Genomic DNA, 21,637 nt, shown 5'->3' with positions numbered 1-21,637 from the left:
ACATCGATGGGAGAGCTTCTCCTGTTGGCGTAGATACTCCATCTCCTTGAAGGATGGTAGCTGTGTCGACAGGAGAAGCTGGTCCTGTCTACATTGGGGGTTAGGTCGATATAACTACATCACTCAGGGGTATGGATTTTCCATACCCCTGAGCAACATAGTTATACCAGCATAAGTTCCTAGTGTTTTAGACCAAGCATAAGTGTAAAGAAGATAGCAGCTGTGTACTGTTGAAGATGCACATGGTATAAACAGGGAGTGGAGAAAAAACTTTAAATGGATTTTAAAAAATATATTTGTCCTAATGGGTAATATAATAGTTAAAATGGTGGTGTATGTATAAAGAAAAGTGCAAGCTTCATAATTAATTCTGTTCTAAGCACGTGTATTCCTTGTGTGTGAGTTAAGTGTGCCGTTGTGTGTTCTCTTTTTTTTGGCAATGATCTTAAACATTTTTGTCATTTCAGAATACCTGACAGTGTTCTCCCAGATGATTGCATTCCATGACCCAGAGCTGAGTAACCATCTCAATGAAATTGGCTTTATTCCAGATGTAAGTGCTAAGGGTTCTTGTAAATGCTGTATAATAAAGGTAAAGAGAAGAAAAAAGGAAGAGAGGGTAATTCTAATAGGGTGTTTCTAGATTGTTGCTGACACAATGAAAGTTGCCTACAGAAGAACTTTACCTCTGTCACTGGAAGTTTGATCTGGACACAGTGGCAAAATGAGGACAGAGACATGCATATAATTAAGTGGCAGGCCACAGCTTTTATTAAATTTCAACACAAGGGAGGGGCACTACCTGACATTACTCATAATCTCTTATACTAGGCATTTACTTAGCTCATGTGGGCAGCAGGGGAGAGGGCTACAAGACTCCTTACCATATAACCCGGTAGCTGGCACCAGGATTACAGGACTCCTTACCATAATTCGAGGTAGGTACGAGGGTGCAGCAGGGTGGGGACCTCAGACAATGAAGGCCACAAGGTCTCACCCTATCACATGAGCCCAAAGCTCACCACCAAAATCCCAGGTCTTTTACCTCCTGGGAACTGTTCATTTTTATTCTCTTAACTACACTGGAAACTGGCTACAAGTTGCAGCAAATAAACAACTCTACCCCAGAACCTCAGTAGGAACTAAGGATATGCCTGTACTACCCCTCAGATCGGCAAGCAGCGATCAATCCAGCGGGGGTCGATTTATTGCATCTAATCTAGACACAATAAATGGACCCCCTAGCGCTCTCCCGTTGACTCCTGTACTCCACTGCCGCGAGAGGCTCAGGCAGAGTCAATGGGGGAGCAGCAGCAGTCGACTCACCGCAGTGAAGACACCGCGGTGAGTAGGTCTAAGTACGTTGACTTAGCTACGTTATTCACATATCTGAAGTTGCGTAGCTTAGATCAACACCCCTTCTCCCCCCAGTGTAGATCAGGCCTAAGTGAGTTCCTACTTACAACCCACTGTGGCTTGCAGGTGCTACGAGGAAGGCAAAAATCTTCATGGTCCTCCGCCAGTTGTCCCATGGGAGAAAAAATTCCTTCATGACCCCCTGAACAGGCAATGGGATAGTCCCACAGCATCTGTCAGGCCAGGTTCCCATCCCTATTTTGGGTGGATAGAATGGTCTGCTTGAACCGAGCCAAAAGATGCTCCATATGGTCCCTGCCTTGGGCTAAACCCTGGGACCTGGGGAGTGCTGTCCAATCAGCACGCCTCTCCCACAGCTGGCCAATGGGTGCTGGAGATTCCCAGGGTAGGAGCTATTTATTGTCCCTTGGCGAGTGTCTCCCTCCCTTGCTACTGGGACTGCTTCCCTTTCACCGCTGGCCCCTACCCGTTGATTCTGGTGGGTGGCACTTCTCGAAGGGCTTATGATTAAGGCTAAAATTTTGTCATGGATATTTTTAGTAAAAGTCATGGACAGGTCGTGGGCAAGATAGAAAAATTCACATTAGCCCGTGACCTGTCCCTGACTTTTACTAAAATTATCCATGATAAAGTGGGAAGGGACTGGGCAGATGCGGAGTGGCTGGGAGCTCAAGGGAGCTTAGAGCTGCAGGGTTCCCCTGTCCACTCCCTATTGGGGAGGAACTGCCGGTGTCCCCTGCTGCGGCAGCAGTGGAGCTGCTAGGGTACTCCCCTGCCTTCGGCGGCCGGGGGCTTGGGGGCCATTGTCTCAGGTGGCTCCCTGTTGCTGCGGGAGGCGGCAGGACCATGCAGCTCCCAGCTGCCGGGGCTGAAGTCACGGAGCTCTTTGGAAGTCACAGATTCCATACCTTCTGCGACCTCCGTGTCAAAATCGTAGCCTCACTTATGATGAGATAGTTAAACTTTTTGTTGTTGTTCAACTTCATTCTTAAAAGAAAAATATCAATATCAAAAATCACACCCCTGATCGACGACATAATGCTCACCTAATCCTCACTGTAGACACAGCTATGTTGGTAGAAAAATGTTTTCATTCCAAGGTGGTAGTTTTCCTACACCAATGGAAAAAACATTTCCATCAAACTAGGCTACATCAACACTACAGGATTATGCCTGCATAGCTATAGTGACATAGTCTCTGTATTGTAGATATACCTTAAGCCTGTACTGAGGTGACACATTGAAGACTCTAAAGAGAAGCATTGTTAACTGATACGGGCGGCACTCTTCAAAAAGTCTGGTCAGGTTATAAAAAGAAGTCATTAAAAATACATGGCAAGCTTCATGACAGTACATGTAATAATCAGTGTGGGCGGGGAGAAAGGAGGGAATCATCACCATGGAAGAGGGGAATACAGGTTCAGTGGAAAGAGGGGAAATATAAGGTGTTTGGTTCAGGAATATATTTTCTGAACAGTCATGATTATCATTTTATTAAAAAACTATGTTCCTTCAAAAATGTTAAAGGTAAATCAGTGCTTTTGCAGAAATTGCCTGCTGTTACAGGGCCAAATTTGCAGAACTGATTTTTTCAAACACAACTTCTGTATGAATTTGTGTATACTCATGAAGTGATCAGGAGTTTCATATTTAAAGGATACTTATGCATGTAATTATCAGGTTTGTGGCCTCAAATGAAGCTTTTGCCAGGAAAGCGTAAATTAAGTCTGTTGTACAGTTTTTTTTCTTTTTGATAACAGTGTTTCAGGGTGATAAATAGGGTTGTTTATAAATGATCCAACTTCAGACGGGATATTGCGACACTTAAAAACTAACGTAATACGTCCAGTCAGCTGAAGAGACCGGCTAATGTAGTGGGTTACACACGGATGGGTTAAACTTACTTCGGTGTAGAAAAGACCTTACTAGGCCATATGCATCACTTCAGGCTAGTGTCAAGGGGGGAAGAAATCTATTCATCTATATAAAGCCGGTGAAATCAGGGTTTTATGTAGATGAAATGCACAGGACTTTGAAAAAGCAAAATGCAAGCTCCCAACATGGGGCTGGGGCACAGGGCTACAGCATAGCCATCCAAACACACTTTGGCCATTAATTCAGTATGTGAATTGGAATAGCAATATAGAACGTGTACATATGTACGTTCCCTGACCCATCCTTTTGCCTATCCCTATCATTGCCATCCATACCATCCTACGTGGACCCACTGCAGAAAACCATCTGCAGAGCTCCTCAGACAATGACTCCAATCATGGGCCTCTTATGGGCCTTCAGACAAATTGTAGATGAGATATGAATAAACAAACCATTTATTTGTACATATTTTTAATTATTTGTATTATGGTAGTAGCCAGGAGTCCTCATCAGTATCAAGACTCCACTATGCTGGTTGCTATACAGATGCACAGGCATACTCAGGCCCTGTCCCAGAGACCCGAAAGCCTAAGATAGATGACAAATGAAGGGAGTAGACTAGAGAATCCAAAATATATACCAATTAGGATGTACAACTATAAATTTTTTTTAAAAAGTATTTGCATCATACAAATAAATGTATTGGCAATCCCCGACTGTTCTAAAGGCTAGCTACACCTCCTAAGAGGAGTCATTCTTCCTAAATCACCTGTCACATCAAAATATTTCTGTTCTGGGTTCTGCCTTTTAGATTAGTAAGAGAGAGGAGTGTTTTTGCACCTGTAGCAAGACAGCCCAGATCCATCAAGGTGAAGGATATGCACTTCAGTAATGAGATCCGAACCAGAGTTTCGTGCTTGAGTACTAATCCTATCAAAGTAAACCCTGATTAATCTTTCATCATTGAAAGGCAGGCTCCCGCTGCAGGAAGGATTGTGTTTCCTGGCACCCTTCCATTTACTTTGGGTCATGTAGCTCTCAGAATATTGAACGCTGCTGAAGCTTGAATAGTTGTGAATATTGTTAGCTGATGTGGTGCCTGGATTAAATATATTGCAGTGGCTATGTGATTTACATGTAAATGGAGATATCCGTAAGGTGAATTTTACAGGGTTTTTTTTCTTTTTCACTGTTGTGGAGTATGAACTTATATAATGTTTTATAACATCTGTTCTGTATTTTACTAAATAATTCTAACATCAAAATCCGTCCATTTTTAAGGGAAGAGAGACAAGGAAATGAGCCACTTTACTATAAGGGAAACTGTATCCATAAATTATTCTGAATAGCTTTCAACTGCAAATAATAGAAGCTAGACACAGTTGTCAGCTGGCCATTAACAGAGATGACAAGGTCTGGCTGCAGTTACTTAATATCATCTTGGTAATGGTGCTGTTGTAGACAGACCTCAAATTGGATTCAGTGATATGCAGGAGGTATCTGTAATAAGGCTTTATCTAACTAGAGTTAAAAGAACACCGTTGCCAACATATTTTTCGTTCTTTTTATTTTCCTGTTTGTTTGTAACTACATTTGGAAGCCTGAATTAAATTGTCCTTACTGAAATATACTTTTCTGTCTTGCAAGCACGCACTTGTTCAGTCAGGAGTGTTTGACGGCTGGTTTTTAATTTTTATTTAATAGGAAAGCAATTGTTTTGTGTTTTACATATTTGGAATGAGAGATGGGGATGGATGGAATTGGGTTTAATCCTTTACATTTATCTTGCCCGCTTATGGGTACTCTGTCCCCAGTCCTTCAAACATTTATACATGTGCTTAACTTTAAGCATATGAATAGTTCATTTAAGCACTTACACAGTGCTATAGAAATTAAAATTAAGCATGTGCTAAAGTGTTTAGAGTTTCAGGGCCTTCATTACCAGTATCTGGATAGGGCACTGAAATAGGAGGTATAAAATTTGAGTTTTAGTCCTGCCATTCTGCCACAATATTGCTCGGTAACCTGGGGCAAGTAATTTTTAATTCTCTGTGCTTGGCTTCCACTTCTTCACAAGAAGTCAGTGAGGCCAAAAACTTACCAAGATTCAGAAAAGGACTCAATGTTTATATGGCTATCAGGAATACGCGGGGTTGTCACAATTATAAAAACCTTGGAAGGGACATTAAACCTGATGCTTCAGGGTTTAAGCCAGTCTCTAACTAGGAGGAGGAGACCTGATGTGGGAGGCAGACTATCTTACGTTTGTCCTCTTTAGGATTCTTATGCTTTCTGTAGCATCTGGAGTAGCCTTTTTAAGAGACAGGGTACAGAGAGTTGATGGACCTTGGGTCTGATCTAGTATGGCAATTCATATGTTCCTGTATTTGGTTTGTGAGGAAAAATGTTTAAATTTACCAAAGTTGTGAGTGTTTGAAAATCACACTAAATATGTATAGTAGATATGTTTGTTCAGTTTATAAATTTGCCACTTACTTAAAGAAATGTATATCACATGTGTTGGCAGTTACAGTAATTAAGTTTTCTCTTTTAAGAATTGCCTTGCCAATTAATAAAAAATACTGAACCAATTGTCTTCAGACTTGGGTTGTTTTGTAGATTATGTTGATGATGATTATCCTGTAATATATTTTACTCCTAAGTAGTAATAGATACTCTCAACCTTAACTCTATCTTAACAAAGTTTTTGTCTGGAAGTTTCCTTCTCAAAATGTATACCTAATGGGTAAATCTACTTTTTGTAAATTCTCAGAAAACTCGTTGTGCATTCAAATGATGATTGCATTAATTTTGGGGAGGATAGGCCGTATTCTTCATAGATTTAAAAAAAGTGGTTGTATCGCTGATTTTATGTGTACAGCTGAACTCAACCTTATCTATTAAACATTGATAATTATGGGACTGCAACTCATGATCTCAGGCTGTTTCTCAGATAAATGTACTTTTACAGTTGTAATGAAAGTATATATTTTGATTCATTGTTTTTACTAATTCTCTTTTGATGTGGAAGTTCAGCTGATCTGTTTTTTCATGTGACTTAGTGTCTATGAAGTTCAAATATTGCTCTTATTGAGTACTGTGTAAATTTTCTTTAAAATACTGAGCAATACTCATTTGAAGGGAAGATACAGGGAGACCCACCAGTCTGCAAACCCATTGCAGTTTGAGCTCCAGTGGAAAAAGGTTGAAAATCACTGCGGTGAAAGTTTTAGCCAGTCCTACCATGCAGTTATTCTTCCCAGATGTTGCTAGGGGGCAATATTTACTAAGAATATCTTTATTTAGAGTATAGTGGTTTGACTATGTACATATGGCAGCATATTTGTTTTAAATTCACGTTTGTGAGGCAAGTACTTTAAACCAGATACATGTTGTTCTCCTTTTGGATCTTCATTTTCCACTTTTGACCTGTTACAGTGGAATAATAAGACATGAAGGAGGGATGCTGAACAATGCGGTAGCTCTCTTTGCAATAAAAGCACTGGAGATAAATTATCATATTTTTATTCTTACCTCTACCCCTTCTTGTTGTAGCATTATATTGTAGAAAATAACAAGGATAATTTCCCCTTCAACTCCTATTGCAATTTCCCTAATAACTACCTACTACTTAAAGATTGTCTGGCCTAATTTTTTGACATATTAGGTAGTTGTCAGGATTGGTGAGTGATATTTGTAGCCAGGTCTGTGTTTTAGGGATAAAGTTTTTTACTATTTGTCATATTTATAGCATGTTAGTGTTTTCTGTTATGTCCAATAGTTTTGTATATTTCTTTTACTTGTGTGTTGAAAAAATGTGTACACAGCTAAAGCTATAGGTGTTGGTATTTACATTTCTGTGTGTGTAATTTTGAATGTATGCAAGTCTACTTGGCTAATACAGTTTTTTTAAAAATCAAATTGTGAGTCTGAACTGATCTACTTCCAGTTCTCAACAAAATAATTTATGAACAAGGGGGGCTCAGGTATTTTGCTGTGGTCAATTTCTATCTCGAAAGCAAAAGGTATGTCTACATGGGGATAAAAACCTGCAGCTGGCCTGAGCCAGCTGACTTGGGCTCATGGGGCTTGGGCAGTGGGGCTGAATAATTGCTGTGTGGATATTCGGACTCAGGCTGGAGCCCAAGCTCTGGGACTCCGTGAGGGTGGAGAGTCCCAGAGTTCAGGCTGCAGCCCAAGCATGAATGTTTACACAACAATTTTTGGTCCACAGCCCAAGCCCCACAAGCCTGAGTCAGCTGACCCAGGTCAGCCAGGTCCATGCCATGGAGCTTTAATCTCCATGTAGATATACCTAAAGACAAAGCATTCAGCATATCTGGAGTCGTCTTTTCTAGTGGATATACTGCACATTCTTGCATTTGAACAAATTATTTCAAACGTAATGGCAGGGCAAAAGCACTATTGCAGGCTTTTCAGATGGTAGTGGGGAATATGAAGTTGTTGATGGAATGCTTTACAAAAATACACGTGTGGAAGTGGATTGTGCTGGTGTATCCCATCAACAATGGTAGAGGAATTTTTACTATCAGAAACGGAACCTTTCTGTATAGTGAGGTCCATTCATAAAGACCTGTGTGAATGCTGAAAATACTGGCAAGTTTAGTCCTCTCAGCTTTTCTGCTGCTGTTATGAATAGTTGGTTAGAAGAAAGGTACACATAGAGTAGCTATTATAATAAATTTTGGAGAGCTCTATGCCAAGGAGTACTGCAACAGACATACATTTATCAGCCTGACCAGTTAAGAGTGTATTTAATACAAAAAACACACTACTGCAATATTAAGCTTGTTCATTTAGTCACTAGACATAAGGAAATGCAAAATGAAGGTTCATTAGCAACACTAACTTGTGCATTTCATGACATAAAGAGTAATATACTAAGCTATACATTTAACTAACTAAAAAGAACCTCTCCAGAAATGGAAAATACTGTATGTACAGTTGAATTAAATTTGATATTGGATTTTTAACTTTTGCATTCCTGACTTGCAGTGACTTTCTGTGCAACTTCAACATAGTATCCACATAGATTTAATTTTCTTAGTATTTTCTTTAAAATTAAGAATTATGCTTGAAGTGGCATAAGCACTTAAACTGTCTCAGTTACTGAAGAGGGCATACCTTTTTAACTGCCTTTCATATTTACAGTGCTATACATGCATAACGTAAACTGTTCGAAAGCTTACAGTAGCATAAAGTTTTTACAGCCCAGAGAGCCCTTAAAGCAACATAAATGCTTAAGCTCCTCATAGCAGGATAAGTGCCTACGCCACCTCAAATCCTTCACATGACATAAACATTAGGCATAAACACCTAAACTGCTAAATGCATACAATACGTTGATAAGTGCTTTAAGTCCTTAAGGCTGAATTGTACCTATTGCCATTCATTGAAAAATGTTCCCTTGGTACATTAGGATCACATTTAATAGATGTCCATACAGGGGGTGTGGGGGGAAGCAGATATGCCCAGTGCTCTTCTCAATAAGTGTGAATACCCACATCTTGCTGAATGTTCTACTGCAAGGAACAATTTCCTGTTGTTCATAACTTCATTATCTAAACTGTGTGGTTTTTCATACTTGGCTATGTACTCTTCAATGAAGATTCATTGAATGCCAACTTTCAGATGTCCAAGATCAGTCATTTTTGAGTTATCTGTATGTGTAAGTGGGATGGGAACTGTGATCATTTAATCAAACAAGGCTTTGGTTTTTTAATTTCCATGAAACTTAAAAGTGGCTGAGACGATTCTGCTCAGCCTTTAAGCAAAGGAAAATTCAGCCCCAAACGTGAAGTTCTGTATAAGTTACATTTATGTGAAAATGGTCTTATCACTGAAACTTGAAATGCTATACAGCTTTAAATGTAATAGAAAATCAACCTTGACAAGGCCTTCAGCACATAACAAAATGTGTTTTTTATCCCTTCTCTTTCTCTTGTAGCTGTATGCTATTCCTTGGTTTCTCACAATGTTTACACGTGAGTATATTTTTTTTCTTTGGTTAAATATCAACACTGTATGTTTAACTTCTCCCATTTTTCCATAGAATATACATTTCAGTTTAAAAGGGAAGAATATAGACCCTTCACTCCTAGATGGCTAGTTCAGATTCACCCCAGGTTAACTGGAGTCCACAGGGACTTTGGTTTAGTACACTGAAAACCAGTCTTTTCAGTTCCATGCATCTATGAGAAAACTGGCCTCTTCCAGCTTTTGGGAGGGGGGAGCCTCCCATTTCAGAGATCTGTTACATGTTCCAGGCTTCCCCTAGTTGTAATTTGTATCCTCCATGAACTTATTTAATTATTTTTTGAACCAAGTTATACATCCCAATATCCATGGCAATGAATTCACTGCATTATGTCAAGAAGAACTGCCCTATGTTTGTTTTAAAGCTTCTGCCTACTTATTTAATCAGGTGATCCCTCCTTCTGTTTTATGTGAAGAGGTAACACTTCCCTATTCACTTTCTCTATACTGTTCCTGATTTTATAGACCTCTGTTGTGTCATACTCTATATAGATTCCATGGCAACTGGTACTTTTTCTTATTCCTGAAACCAGGGATCAGTACTGAAGGAGGAAGCCCTTACCTAGACAGAAAACCTTCATATATAATTTGTCACATTTTAAAAAAAGTAGAGCCAATTTTTTGAGGTGAGAAAATGATAGTGACTTTATTGGGTTAAAGGCCAGCATATGCAAATACACCTTAATTGTATAAACCAATACTTTACTATTGCACAGATCTGTTACTACCCTACCATGATTTTATGTTGTTCCTTGGACAAAAGGAGTATTGTACCTGAGTAAGGTTAAATGATAGAGATGATTCTATATGGAGATAATGCATTATTTCAATTGTAAAGTAGGAATAATCCATTATACTTCCTCTTCCCCTCTGAGATATGGTTTCCAATTTCATATCAGATGGCACTGGAGTTAATTAAAAAATAATTGATCAGTTTTCCTATTAGGAAAAGAATGTAAGTTTTATATACTGATGAAATATCAAAGAGTTAAAGATTGCCTGTGCAATGAAGCAGTGTTGTCTATTGACTACTGTTGGTCCATTCAGTTAAACCTTTTGTGAGCATAGCAATTCTACCCATTTTTCCTCTATTCACAGATAGTTTAAAAAAAAGATTATTTAAGCATGCTGGATAGGATAAAGTCATCTGGAGTATTTTATGTGCAGATTGCCATTAGTCTTTTTTTTCCTGAAAGAAAAGGTTCTTCTTCGAGTGCTTGTTCACGTCCATTCCACATTAGGCGTGCGCGCGCTGCGTGCACGAGCGTCAGAAACTTTTTCCCTTAGCGGCTCCCGGCGGGCCACCTGAGTGGTGCCACTGCACCTCGCATATATACGCCCGCTGGCCCAACCCCCTCCAGTTCCTTCTTACGGTTTGTGGCGGCACTGGAACAAGTTCTCTCTCTCTCTCTCTGGCAGAAGAGCAGTCCCTTAGCCTTTAGAGTAGCTATTATCAGTTCGTTTACATATAGATTGTGAAAACTTAAGTGATTAGGTGCTTGGAGGCCTCCAGCACCGGCTGTGGGGCATGTCACAAGCCCACGGCTTCAAAGCTTGTGCCAGTTAGTGACCCCCACGACTCATGTCTACGTTGCCTGGGGGACGGACATCAAACTGAAAGGTGTAGGATTAGCAAGACGTTCAAGCGAAGGACAAGGAAAGAAAGAGACTTTCGCCTAAAACAACTGTTGATGGAGGCCGCACTTCAGCCGCCGGGCCCGGAGCACCCAACGCTGGCTCAGGCTTCCTTGGTGCGTAGTGCCCTGGAGCCGTCGGGAGACCCAGCACTGGCGAAGCAACGTAAACTGTTGGCCCCAGAGCGCCAGGCTAGGCCCCGGCATTGATCGTCCTCCCCGGTGCGGCCCCCGGCGCAGCCGAAAGGAAGGCCTGGTCGTTCCCCGCACAGGAGGCTGGCGCCTCCCAAGGCCCCGAGCACTGACAAGAGCGGGAAGGCCACGGTACTGGTGCTGACACAGGCAGTCCCGGCGGCACAAGCCCCACCGAGCCCAGACCTAAGTGAGCTCAGTGCGGACAATGGGATCAGCCCTCCACGCCCGGCACCTTTGAGGCCGCATAGGACCTCATCGAGCATTCGGCGGCGAGTCCCCTCCTGTATGGGGAGAACCCTCTGGCACCCATTCCTCTGGCACCGTCGAGGGGTAAGCCGGCAATGGTGTGCCGCTCGAAGACACCGTCCCGGCACTGCTCCTGCAGTTGGTCCTGGTCGAGCTCCGACTCTGCAGACTCGCACTTGTCAGCGGCCCAGAAGGAGGTTGCAGCACCGGCAGTGGGTCAATTGCGAAGAAGCGCCAGGAAGGGCACACCGCTCTCCGGCACCACCCAGAGACCAGCACCAGGAGGAGTTGAGACTACCCTCGTCGGAGGTCTCCCACAGATGGTCCCGGTCCAGGGAACGCTGGTCCCAGTCCTGGGGATACTGGTACTGCTCCCGATCCTGCTCAGCCAGGAGCCACTCGTTCTCCCACTGGTGCAGATTGTTGGCACCGCCATGGCCTTCGCGATCAGCGTTTCCACAGTCCGGCACTGGCTCCGGCCGCTATAGCTACCTGTACCGGGGCCCGGACAGCAGAGACCCTCAGGGGAGCTGGTAACCTCAATGGGGGCCGCCAGGCCATTGGCCCTTCGGGACCCCCTGGGCCTATTAGGAGCACCAAAGGGCCCCTTCCAGGGCAAGTTATTTGGTGCAGCGGTCCCAGTCCCCGCACCGACGCCAGACAGTGCCGGGAGCAACAGTATCCAGGCCTCCAGCATCTCCCCAGCGTAGACCGGAGAGTCTGGCACCGAGCCCGGTGCTGTCCCATGGACTCCCGCCCCAGCCTGAGCCGGGGGCCCCTGCCACAGGAGATGGGGAGCAGGAGGACTAACCAGAGGGGATCGAGCAGCAGCTGACCTTCTCGTCTTCCCCCGATGAGGCAGTGGCCGGTACAGAGGTATCCGGCCCTCTGTCAATAGACAGAGTTGCCCAAAATTTGGGGTTGCAGGCCGAGGAGACGGTTGAGCAGGGGACCCCATGGTGGACATTTTGATCCCCAAAGGGCCATCCAGAATAGCGCTCCCGCTCATTAAGACCATTCAGTCTAACTATAAGACTATATGGCAGACCCCGGCCTCCAGCGCTCCAACGGCTAAAGGAGTGGAGCATAAATACTTTGCCCCATCTAAGGACTATGAGTTCCTGTTCTGCCACCTGAGTCCCATGCTCCCTAGTGGTTTCGGCGGTGCACAAAAGGGAGCGCCATGGACAGCAGACCCCGGCCCCTAAGGCCAAGGAGGTGAAACCCCTGGACCTTTTTGGTAGAAAGGTGTACTCATCTGGGGGCCTTCCGTTAAGGATTGCTAACCAGCAGGCCATCCTCAACAGGCACAATTTCAACCCCTGAGCAGCTGTGGGGAAGTTTAAGGACAACCTCCTGCAAGGTTCCCAACAGGAGTTCACGGCCCTGGTGGATGAGGGCAAGGCAGTAGCGAAGACCTCTCTCCAGGCCTCCCTGGATTCCGCAGACACGGTGGCTAGAACAGTCACCTCAGGGGTGGTCATGAGGCGCTCTGCGTGGCTCCAGGAGTCAGGCTGCCCCACGAAGTCCAGAATACGCGAGGCTGCATATTTGGAGGGTCTGGGCTCTTCTCAGACCAGACAGACGCGAGGCTGCATAGCCTCAAGGACTCGTGGGCTACGCTCAAGTCGCTGGGTATGCACACCCCAGCGACCCAGAGGAAGCCCTTTAAGCCATAGCCTCCCCCTCAACGCCAGTACCAGCCTGGCCATAGGCATGAGCCTTACCGTAGGCGAGGCAGGGATAACAGGCGACGGTGCAACAACAATAATAACAGTAATGCGCCAGGCCAGAACCAAGGCCAGCACAAACCTTAGCCGGACACTAAGCCAGGCTTTTGAAGGTGTGCTCGACGACAGCATACCAGACCAGTCACCGGATCCGTCCCTTTGTTTCCTGAACTGCCTGTCCCGTTTCTCCCATGCGTGGTCCACCATGACATCGGACCGTTGGGTCTTACGCACGGTGCGGAACGGGTACTCTCTGCAGTTCGCCTTCCTCCTCCCCTCCGACCCCCCCCCTTCCCTGTCCCTCTTAGGGACCCCTCTCACGAGCATCTCCTAGAGGAGGAAGTCCGCTCGCTGCTATGGGCGGGGGCGGTAGAGGCAGTGCCTCACGGCCTAAGGGGAAAAGGGTTCTACTCCCGATACTTCCTCATTCCCAAGGCCAAATGGGGCCTTCGCCCAATCCTAAACCTGCGCAGGCTCAACAAATTCCTGATCAAGGCCTGGTTCCACATGGTCTCTCTGGGCACCATCATCCCTTCCCTGGATCCGGGGGACTGATAAGCCGCCCTCGAAGTGAAGGACGCATACTTTCATATCGCCATTTTCCCAGCACATCGGCGGTTCCTACGCTTCACCGTGGGCTGAGAACGTTATCCGTTTGTGGTTCTCCCGTTCGGTCTAGCCTCAAGCATGTTCACGAAGTGCATGGCGGTGGTGGTGGCCTTCTTACGGAGGCAGAGAATCCGGGTGTACCCGTACCTTGATGATTGGCTCCTGGTGGGCCAATCCGAGGTGGAGGTGCGGGGCCATGTGGAGGTGGCCCTGAGATTGTTCCGCGAGCTGGGGCTCCTGGTCAACGTCTCCAAGTCCATGCTCGTACTCACGCAGAAAGTGGAATTCATAGGGGCGGTCCTGGACGTGATGCAAGCCAGGGCAAGCCTTCCGGTATCCCAATTCCGGGCTATCCAACAAGCAGTGGCCTCCCTGCGCCAGTTTCCAACAATAATGGCCAGGTGCTGCCTGCGGCTGCTGGGCCACATGGCAGCATGCATGCACGTGGTCAGGCATGCCAGACTGAGACTCAGGACTCTGCAGGTGTGGCTCACTCAGGTGTACCGCCCAGGCAGGGGCCCCCTGGACTTGGTAGTGACAGCCCCAAGGGATGTGCTGGACTCCCTGCTGTGGTGGCAGTCCCAACCTGTGGTTTGCGAAGGGAACCCTTTGCCGCCCCACTTCCGGACCTGACGCTGGTGTGGATGGGGGGGCTCACCTGGAGGACCTCATGACGTAGGGGTTGTGGTCCGAGGCAGAGTGGTCACTCCATTTCAACGTGAAGGAGCTCAGGGCAGTTCGTCTCACCTGCCAGATCTTTCACACCACTCTGAGTGGTCACAGCATGACAGTTCTGACAGACAACACTACATAGGGCGGGGCTCCTTCCTCGCCACTTTGTCGCGAGGGTCTCCTCCTCTAGGACCTTTGCATAGCCCATGCGATTCACCTCGAGGCGTCCTATCTCCCTGGGGTGCGGAATGAGCTGGCGGACTCCCTCAGCAGGTCGTATCACATGCATGAGTGGATGCTCAGGGCGGACGTGGTGCTTTCGCTCTTCTGCAGGTGGGGTTTCCCCAGGTAGATCTGTTTGCCACCAGGGCCAATGCCCAGTGCCCATGGTTTTGCTTATTCCAGGGCCGCAGCCCGGGCTCACTTGCGGACGCGTTTGCAATCCTGTGGAGAGGGGCCTTGATGTATGCCTTCTCCCCGCTCCCCTTGGTGCACAAAGTCCTACTCAAGGTGCGCAGGGACAGGGTGGTGGTGATCTTCATAGCCCCAGCCTGGGCCTGCCAACACTGGTACACATCGCTCCTAGAGCTGTCGGTGGAGGCCCCAGTAGTGCCGCCCCTACACTAGGGCCTCATTACACAGGACGGCGGGCGGCTTCTCCACCCCGACCTGCAGTCACTGCATCTGATGGCTTGGAGGCTCTGTGGCTAAATGCCCTGGAGAGCCAGTGCTCCCTTCCTGTGCAGCAGATTCTGCTTGGCAGTAGAAAGCCCTCTACCAGGGTGGCCTACAAGGCCAAGTGGAAAAGGTTCTTGGGTTGGTGTGAACGCCGACAGGTGCAGCCGGGCCAGGCCCTGGTGCAAGCCATTCTGGAGTACCTCCTGCATCTCAAGCAGCAAGGGCTAGCCCCGACCTCACTCAGAGTGCACCTGGCAGCCATCTCCGCCTTCCATCCAGGGTTCTCGGGGGGCTCGGTGTTTTCCCACCCAATGGTGGGGCGGTTCCTTAAAGGGTTGGAGGGGGTGTTCCCGTACTCCCACCCCACAGTCCCTCCATGGAACCTTAACCTGGTCCTTTCTAAACTCATGGGACCCCCTTTCGAGTCCCTCACTACCTGTTTCCCTCCTCCACCTTTCCTGGAAGGTAACGTTTATGGTTGCCATTACCTTGGCCAGAAGGGTGTCCGAACTGAGGGCCCTCACCTCTGAGCCACCATACGCAGTATTTCACAAGGACAAGGTGCAGCTCCGGCCGCATCCCAAGTTCCTCCCTAAGGTGGTCTCCCAATTCCATCTGGGCCAGGACATTTGTCTGCCGGTGTTCTTCCCGAAACCCCATACGGACCTGAGTCACCACACCTAGCGCACCCTGGATGTGCATCGAGTGCTGGCATTCTATTTCAAGCGCACCAAACCCTTTTACAAATCCGCACAGCTGTTTGTGAGTGTAGCCGAGAGGGTAAAAAGCCTCCCAGTGACAGCGCAGCAGTTTTCATCTTGGATTACAAGCTGCATCCAGGCGTTCTATGAGCTCGCAGGTGTTCCGGTCACGGCCCACTCGACCAGGGCGCAGGCGGCTTCCACAGCATTCCTGGCACAGGTCCCGATCCAGGAGATCTGCAGAGCAGCCACCTGGTCCTCGGTGCACACCTTCATGACCCACTATGTGGTCAACCAGCAGGCCAGAGATGCGGCAGTTGGCAGAGCGGTCCTCCAAGCAGTTGTTCCATGACTCCTACCCTCCTCCAGAGGTAAGCTTGTAATTCACCTAATGTGGAATGGACGTGAACAAGCACTTGAAGAAGAAAAAAACGTTACTTACTTTCTTGTAACTGTTGTTCTTTGAGATGTGTTGTTCACATCCATTCCACCACCCACCCTCTGTCAGAGTCACTGGCAAGAAGGAACTGGAGGGGGTCGGGCCGGCGGGGGTATATATGCACGGCGCAGTGGCGCCACTCGGGGGGGCCCGTCGGGAGCCGCTAAGGGGAAAAGTTTCCAACGCTCGTGCACACACCGCGCGCACAGCTAATGTGGAATGGACGTGAATAATACATCTTGAAGAATAACAGTTACGAGAAAGTAAGTAACCGTTTGTTTTCAAAGGAGAAAAATCCCTTCTGAAAGCTCAGTCTGCTAAGAAGCATTGCATACATTTGTTTTTCACTCTCACCCTTCCCCCCACCTCCAGTAGTATACTCATGCATAATTACAGATTGTTCCAAAAGAGAAAGAAATATCACTAAAGTGTGTACTTAGCAGCAAAAAAGAAAATAATCCGCAGAAGTAGATATTTAATATTGAAATGAAGTGTTGATTGCCATAGGGAGTAATAAATCTACATATGAAAACAAATCTGAGGCTAAGCAAGTTTAGTCTCGTTTGTTCCCAAATTAAAAAGCGGTAACTTTGAGGCAACAATAAAACTTATAGAAGGTTAGTCATGTATATTTTTAAACCTTAACATTGTGTGTTATAATTAATATTTTGTTGCCCGTGCCATCTTGCAGATGTCTTTCCACTGCACAAGATTTTTCATCTGTGGGATACATTACTGCTTGGCAATTCTTCCTTCCCATTCTGTATTGGAGTGGCTATTCTGCAACAGCTGCGGGACCGGCTTCTGGCTAATGGATTCAATGAATGCATTCTGCTCTTTTCAGATTTACCAGGTATATAAATGGCAATTTTTTTTTCTTTTCTGGTGTCCTATTTTTAAGCATTCTGTTGAACATATGTATGTTTATGTCAAATATTTTATAGGTTTGGAAAATTAGGCTTATGTGAACCTATGATAGTGTTTGGGGCCTGGATCACAGCCCACTGAAGTCAAGAAAGTCTCCATTGTCTTCACTAGTGCTTGGGTAAGGTCCATTATCAGGGTTCAAGTAAAGCATGGAGAACTCAGTCAACTTTAGAATAATTTAAAATAATTAATGAATTGAAAAATTTGAATCACTGATTGACATACTACAAACAGGAAGTGGTGCAGTTAGTCAAATTTATCCTCAATGAATTACTCGTTCAGATTTGCTCCGTATGCTATTACTATGGTTATCTCATTATATGATGATAGCTCTATCCTTCCCTCCTTTGGGAGTGCATTTCTTGCTACAGAAGCAGTCACTAGAGCAGAAATGCAAAAAGTTGTTTAAAAGCCAATAAAGAAGCACTATTTAAAGCAGTCTGCACTTGAAATTCAAAACTTATGAGACTGTTTACATAAAAGGTTTCAGAGTAGCAGCCGTGTTAGTCTGTATTCGCAAAAAGAAAAGGAGTACTTGTGGCACCTTAGAGACTAACCAATTTATTTGAGCATAAGCTTTCGTGAGCTACAGCCATAAAAGTGCAGGCTGCTTCAGGTTTCTTTAGCCACTGGTCAGCAACTCTGCCATCTTATTCAATGGATACTGATGTGACTTAGCTCAGTACAAACTTGTGTCTCCTGAAAATATAATAGTCCAGCATGAGGCTTCAACCTTACTTGTGAGCAAAAGCGTTACTGGTTAATAAAAAAACATTTGAATTAAATAAGCTTAAGTAGACTGGAATATGCATTTCCATGCACTTGTGTTTAATCAACATTCAGATAGCTCACTGAACATGTAAAACATTACACTGCATAATTATACATTGTTATTTCTTTGGCACAGCAATTTGCTTTAATAGCATCACCCCAATTTTACCACTATGTTCAGTGGTAAAAGAAAAAACATACCTTTTTTGATTCATCAAGACACACACAAGTTAAAACTAAATAATCTTGTCTCCATAATCAGTCATTTCTAGACTCCCCTCCTTCCTGGTATATATTTTATTGTTGATTCTCTGTTAATTTTGTCATGTATACCCCAGTCCTATAAACAGAAACATGCTTAAAACTTTATTACTGTGAGTAAATTAAATCAGTGGGACTACCCCCAGTAATAAGATTAAGCAAATTCATAAGTATTTACAGGATCAGGGCTTTAAGATGCTAAACTTCTCAAAACAGGGAGCTGCAGGTTAAATAAAAATTGTGGGTTCTTTTTTTTTTTGTAAAGAAACAAGAACAAAATCAGATTTTATGTAAACCTTAATTTAATTTGATATCCTGTTCCATATTGTATTTTAATTTCCTTCTGCATTCTTGGTCAATTCAAATGCCTTTCTTAAAGTTCAAGAATATCCTTTGAAGTTCTGGAAGGTGTGGGCCAGTTCAGAGGATCTCCTTCTCCCATTCCATGGCTGTTTGGCTAAATGCTTTGGCTAGAGCTCAGTTGAAAAATATTATAATTATTTTCTTGCCCAGGTCATTTCTCCTGATTTATTTCCCTGAGTGTATCTTAATTAAGTAGTTCAATTAATCTTAAGCCAAATAAATTGTTCTTACGTTCTTATAGGTGTACTGTACATTGTAGTAGCATTGTGTATGAATAAGAAGTTATTAGCTTTCATAGTACTATAGACTTGAAATATGCTTATGACTCTTTTTATGATAACCATTTTCAAATTATAGAGTATTGTAAGGAATTTTGAAGATTTAAAGTACGATATACTGAAGTATTGTTTAATCTTATGGTGTATGACCCTGAAATTATTTAGGATTATTGAGATTTATTTTGTGTGGTGCAAGAGTTCCAGAAACCATAAATATGTCATGTTCAAAGCACTTTCAAAACATTATTAATTTTATAATAAAATATTAGATACGTCAAGTAAGAACGCTGTCCACCCCACCCTGTGTTAGAACACATTAAATATAGACTACACCAGGAATTACTAGTTGGCTTTCTATTCAGAGAAATAGTGAGTCACCAATGTATGTATACTGAAAAAAAAGAGAGAGACTGTATGAAATATCTGACCCTGTTTTTTGAAGATTGAAAACACATATTTAGAACCATAATATGTGAAGAGCTCCATTGATAGTAACTGTTGCAGAAAATCGTTGGTGCTCCAAAGATGCCAGTAAGAGTGCTTCTGACCTTTCTTAATGACCTGCATCACAGAATGGGGTGCATTCAACAAATATCTTTACAGTTCTTTTGTTTACACCATCTTAGCTGCTTATTTATGAAAACATGTCTATTTGCATGTGTGTAATAGAATACAACTTCAACTTCAGCCATGTCTGCCCATACTTAATTTTGCCTCAAGCTGCCATGAATGCCCGTGAGCCTTGTCATAGTTCACTGACTGTCAATATGGGAATGTTAATAAATATTAATTATGACATACACTGCTTTTAGCAAGGTTATCACATTATACTAAGCTATTTGTTAACAGAGTTTTTTTATTAATTTTTCTGATGTTACTGGAGGAATCAAATTGCAGTAGCATGATAATATGCCAGGTAACCTCTGAGAAGCATTTTAAAAGGAGGTATAGGTGATAACAAATGCAGATTGTATGAGTTGGGGTTTTTTGTGCCATAGAAAATATCGTAGGTAATAACACAGTATAGATCAGAGTTCTGACGTGAATTCAAAATGCAACCCAAATTGGCGTCTTGGAAAAAAAAACCAGTAAGATAATCATAAAGTAAGACAATATCAGCATTATTTGGAAATAAAATACACCATTAGTATAGCTAAAAGTGAAGTAATCAATATCTTCTCTTAACATATAATGATTATGGTTATATGTCTGACTTTCCTACATAAATCTTATTTTTGGTTTAAAGGAATAGCCTGATTATGCTCTTAGTCATCTGTATGCCCCAAGCAGGGTTTTCACTATTTTGATTGAAATAACCTTTATGCCATGGCTGAAATTTTTCTGAGACTAATTCATAGACAGCTTTCACCTAAAACTGGGTCACTCTGAGAAAAAAATTACACTGTTGAAAACATCTGCAATAATTTCAATCCAAAATCAATTGTTACTCAGCAGCCTAAAATTCCTGTGGTTTTAAATTTGCTGCATACCTGAATGGATTATCTCAGACTGCCAGTGAAAATTACTTGCTTTCCAGTCTAAGTCTATTTTATTGCTCCTCAAAATTGTAAGATTATAGTTTTTTAACATTTTCTTGTTTTATAATTTAAATAAAAGCTCACTGAGTTCTCAAAATCTGTATATTAATAACAAAGGGCCACATGTTCTATCCGGTGCACTGGTAATTATATACTCACAGGGTTAGAAGGGACCTCAAGGGCCATCTAGTCTAACCCCCAAGAGCAGAAGCCACCTTCCCCAGGCCACTGAGTAATAATGCAGTTTCCATAGCTGTTTGGGAAAGTTAACAATGCCAGTAAAAGGAGGGGCATATGTAATGCCATCCTATGTGTGAGATGGGATCCCTGGGGCGCAACCTGGAACTGTGCAGTGCCCTCTTAACTCTCCAGCCTGGGCTGTCTCTCACAATGCTTTGCTAGTGACAAGCAGCAAACCCCTCCAGGTGCTGTTATCACTCAGTACAACAGGACGTGGAGCCCCACACTGCTAAATTGCATGAATGCTCCCTGAACCACTCATGAATAATACAGTAAAAGGCACCAGCAAATCTCCAAGCCCCCAGCCTTGCGCCCCAGAACTGTACCATCTTGCCCTGGTTAGAAGCCTAACCAGTGCGTACGTTCATTACCCAGTCCGGCCCTACCTCCACGTGGAGGGGGACACACACTAGCTTTTGTAAACTGAGGTGAGATTTCCTAAGCACTTCAACCAAAACACACTGTTTTAGGTAAAATATAAAACAGATTTATTAACTACAGAAAGATAGCTTTTAAGTGATTATAGTGGTAGGCACAAAAGGTCAGAGATAATTACCAAAGAAACTGAAAGGTAAGCATGCAGTCTAAATCCTAACCCTGATTAGACTAAGCAGTATTCGGATCAAGCAGTTTTTCCTACACCTTAATACACAGGTTTTCCCTTTAACCTTGGAGCCAACCTTCAGTATAGGTGGGAGGAAAGAAAGGTAAAAGCATGATGCCACTGTCCCCTATGATATATCCTCAGTCCAGGTGCCTGGAAAACGCTAGCCCAGAAATGTCCTGGTGTGCTTTGCTGAGTCAGAGTTGAACAGTCCCCCATTGTGTGATGCTTGTGCAACTCTCTTACAGAACTATAAATCCCTTGCTTACAACACCCCTTCTGATTAATGGTGGTTTAACACCCACCTGTGTGTAGATCACTTCCTTTGTTGTCACTAGAGAAATAGCAGCGGACAACTCCCAAATTTACAACATATTTCAATAACAACCATATAGCAAATTTTCATGACTTCATACATGCTAACAATATACATATTTTAACA

The 21,637-nt window shown here is 44.0% G+C and overlaps 1 protein-coding gene across 6 annotated transcripts in view; it reads left to right on the top strand.

Moving 5' to 3' along the window:
- The window catches only part of TBCK (TBC1 domain containing kinase), a 184,007-nt gene that overhangs the window by 88,532 nt on the left and 73,838 nt on the right, over window positions 1-21,637 (top strand). For all 6 annotated transcript variants that reach the window (XR_007356190.2, XM_048846664.2, XM_048846656.2 and 3 more), the window contains 3 exons: window positions 468-553; window positions 9,221-9,257; window positions 16,905-17,066. Coding sequence is in view for 5 of the 6 variants with exons in the window: in XM_048846664.2 (XP_048702621.1) it covers window positions 468-553; window positions 9,221-9,257; window positions 16,905-17,066 (285 nt within the window). In the remaining variant the exon portion in view is untranslated. The remainder of the gene's footprint in view (window positions 1-467; window positions 554-9,220; window positions 9,258-16,904; window positions 17,067-21,637) is intronic.

Source organism: Caretta caretta, chromosome 4 (assembly GCF_965140235.1).
Source record: "Caretta caretta isolate rCarCar2 chromosome 4, rCarCar1.hap1, whole genome shotgun sequence".
NCBI classification, from domain to species: Eukaryota; Metazoa; Chordata; order Testudines; family Cheloniidae; genus Caretta; species Caretta caretta.
The sequence above is the reverse complement of the archived record's forward strand: the minus strand, read 5'-3'. Positions and strand labels throughout refer to the sequence as shown.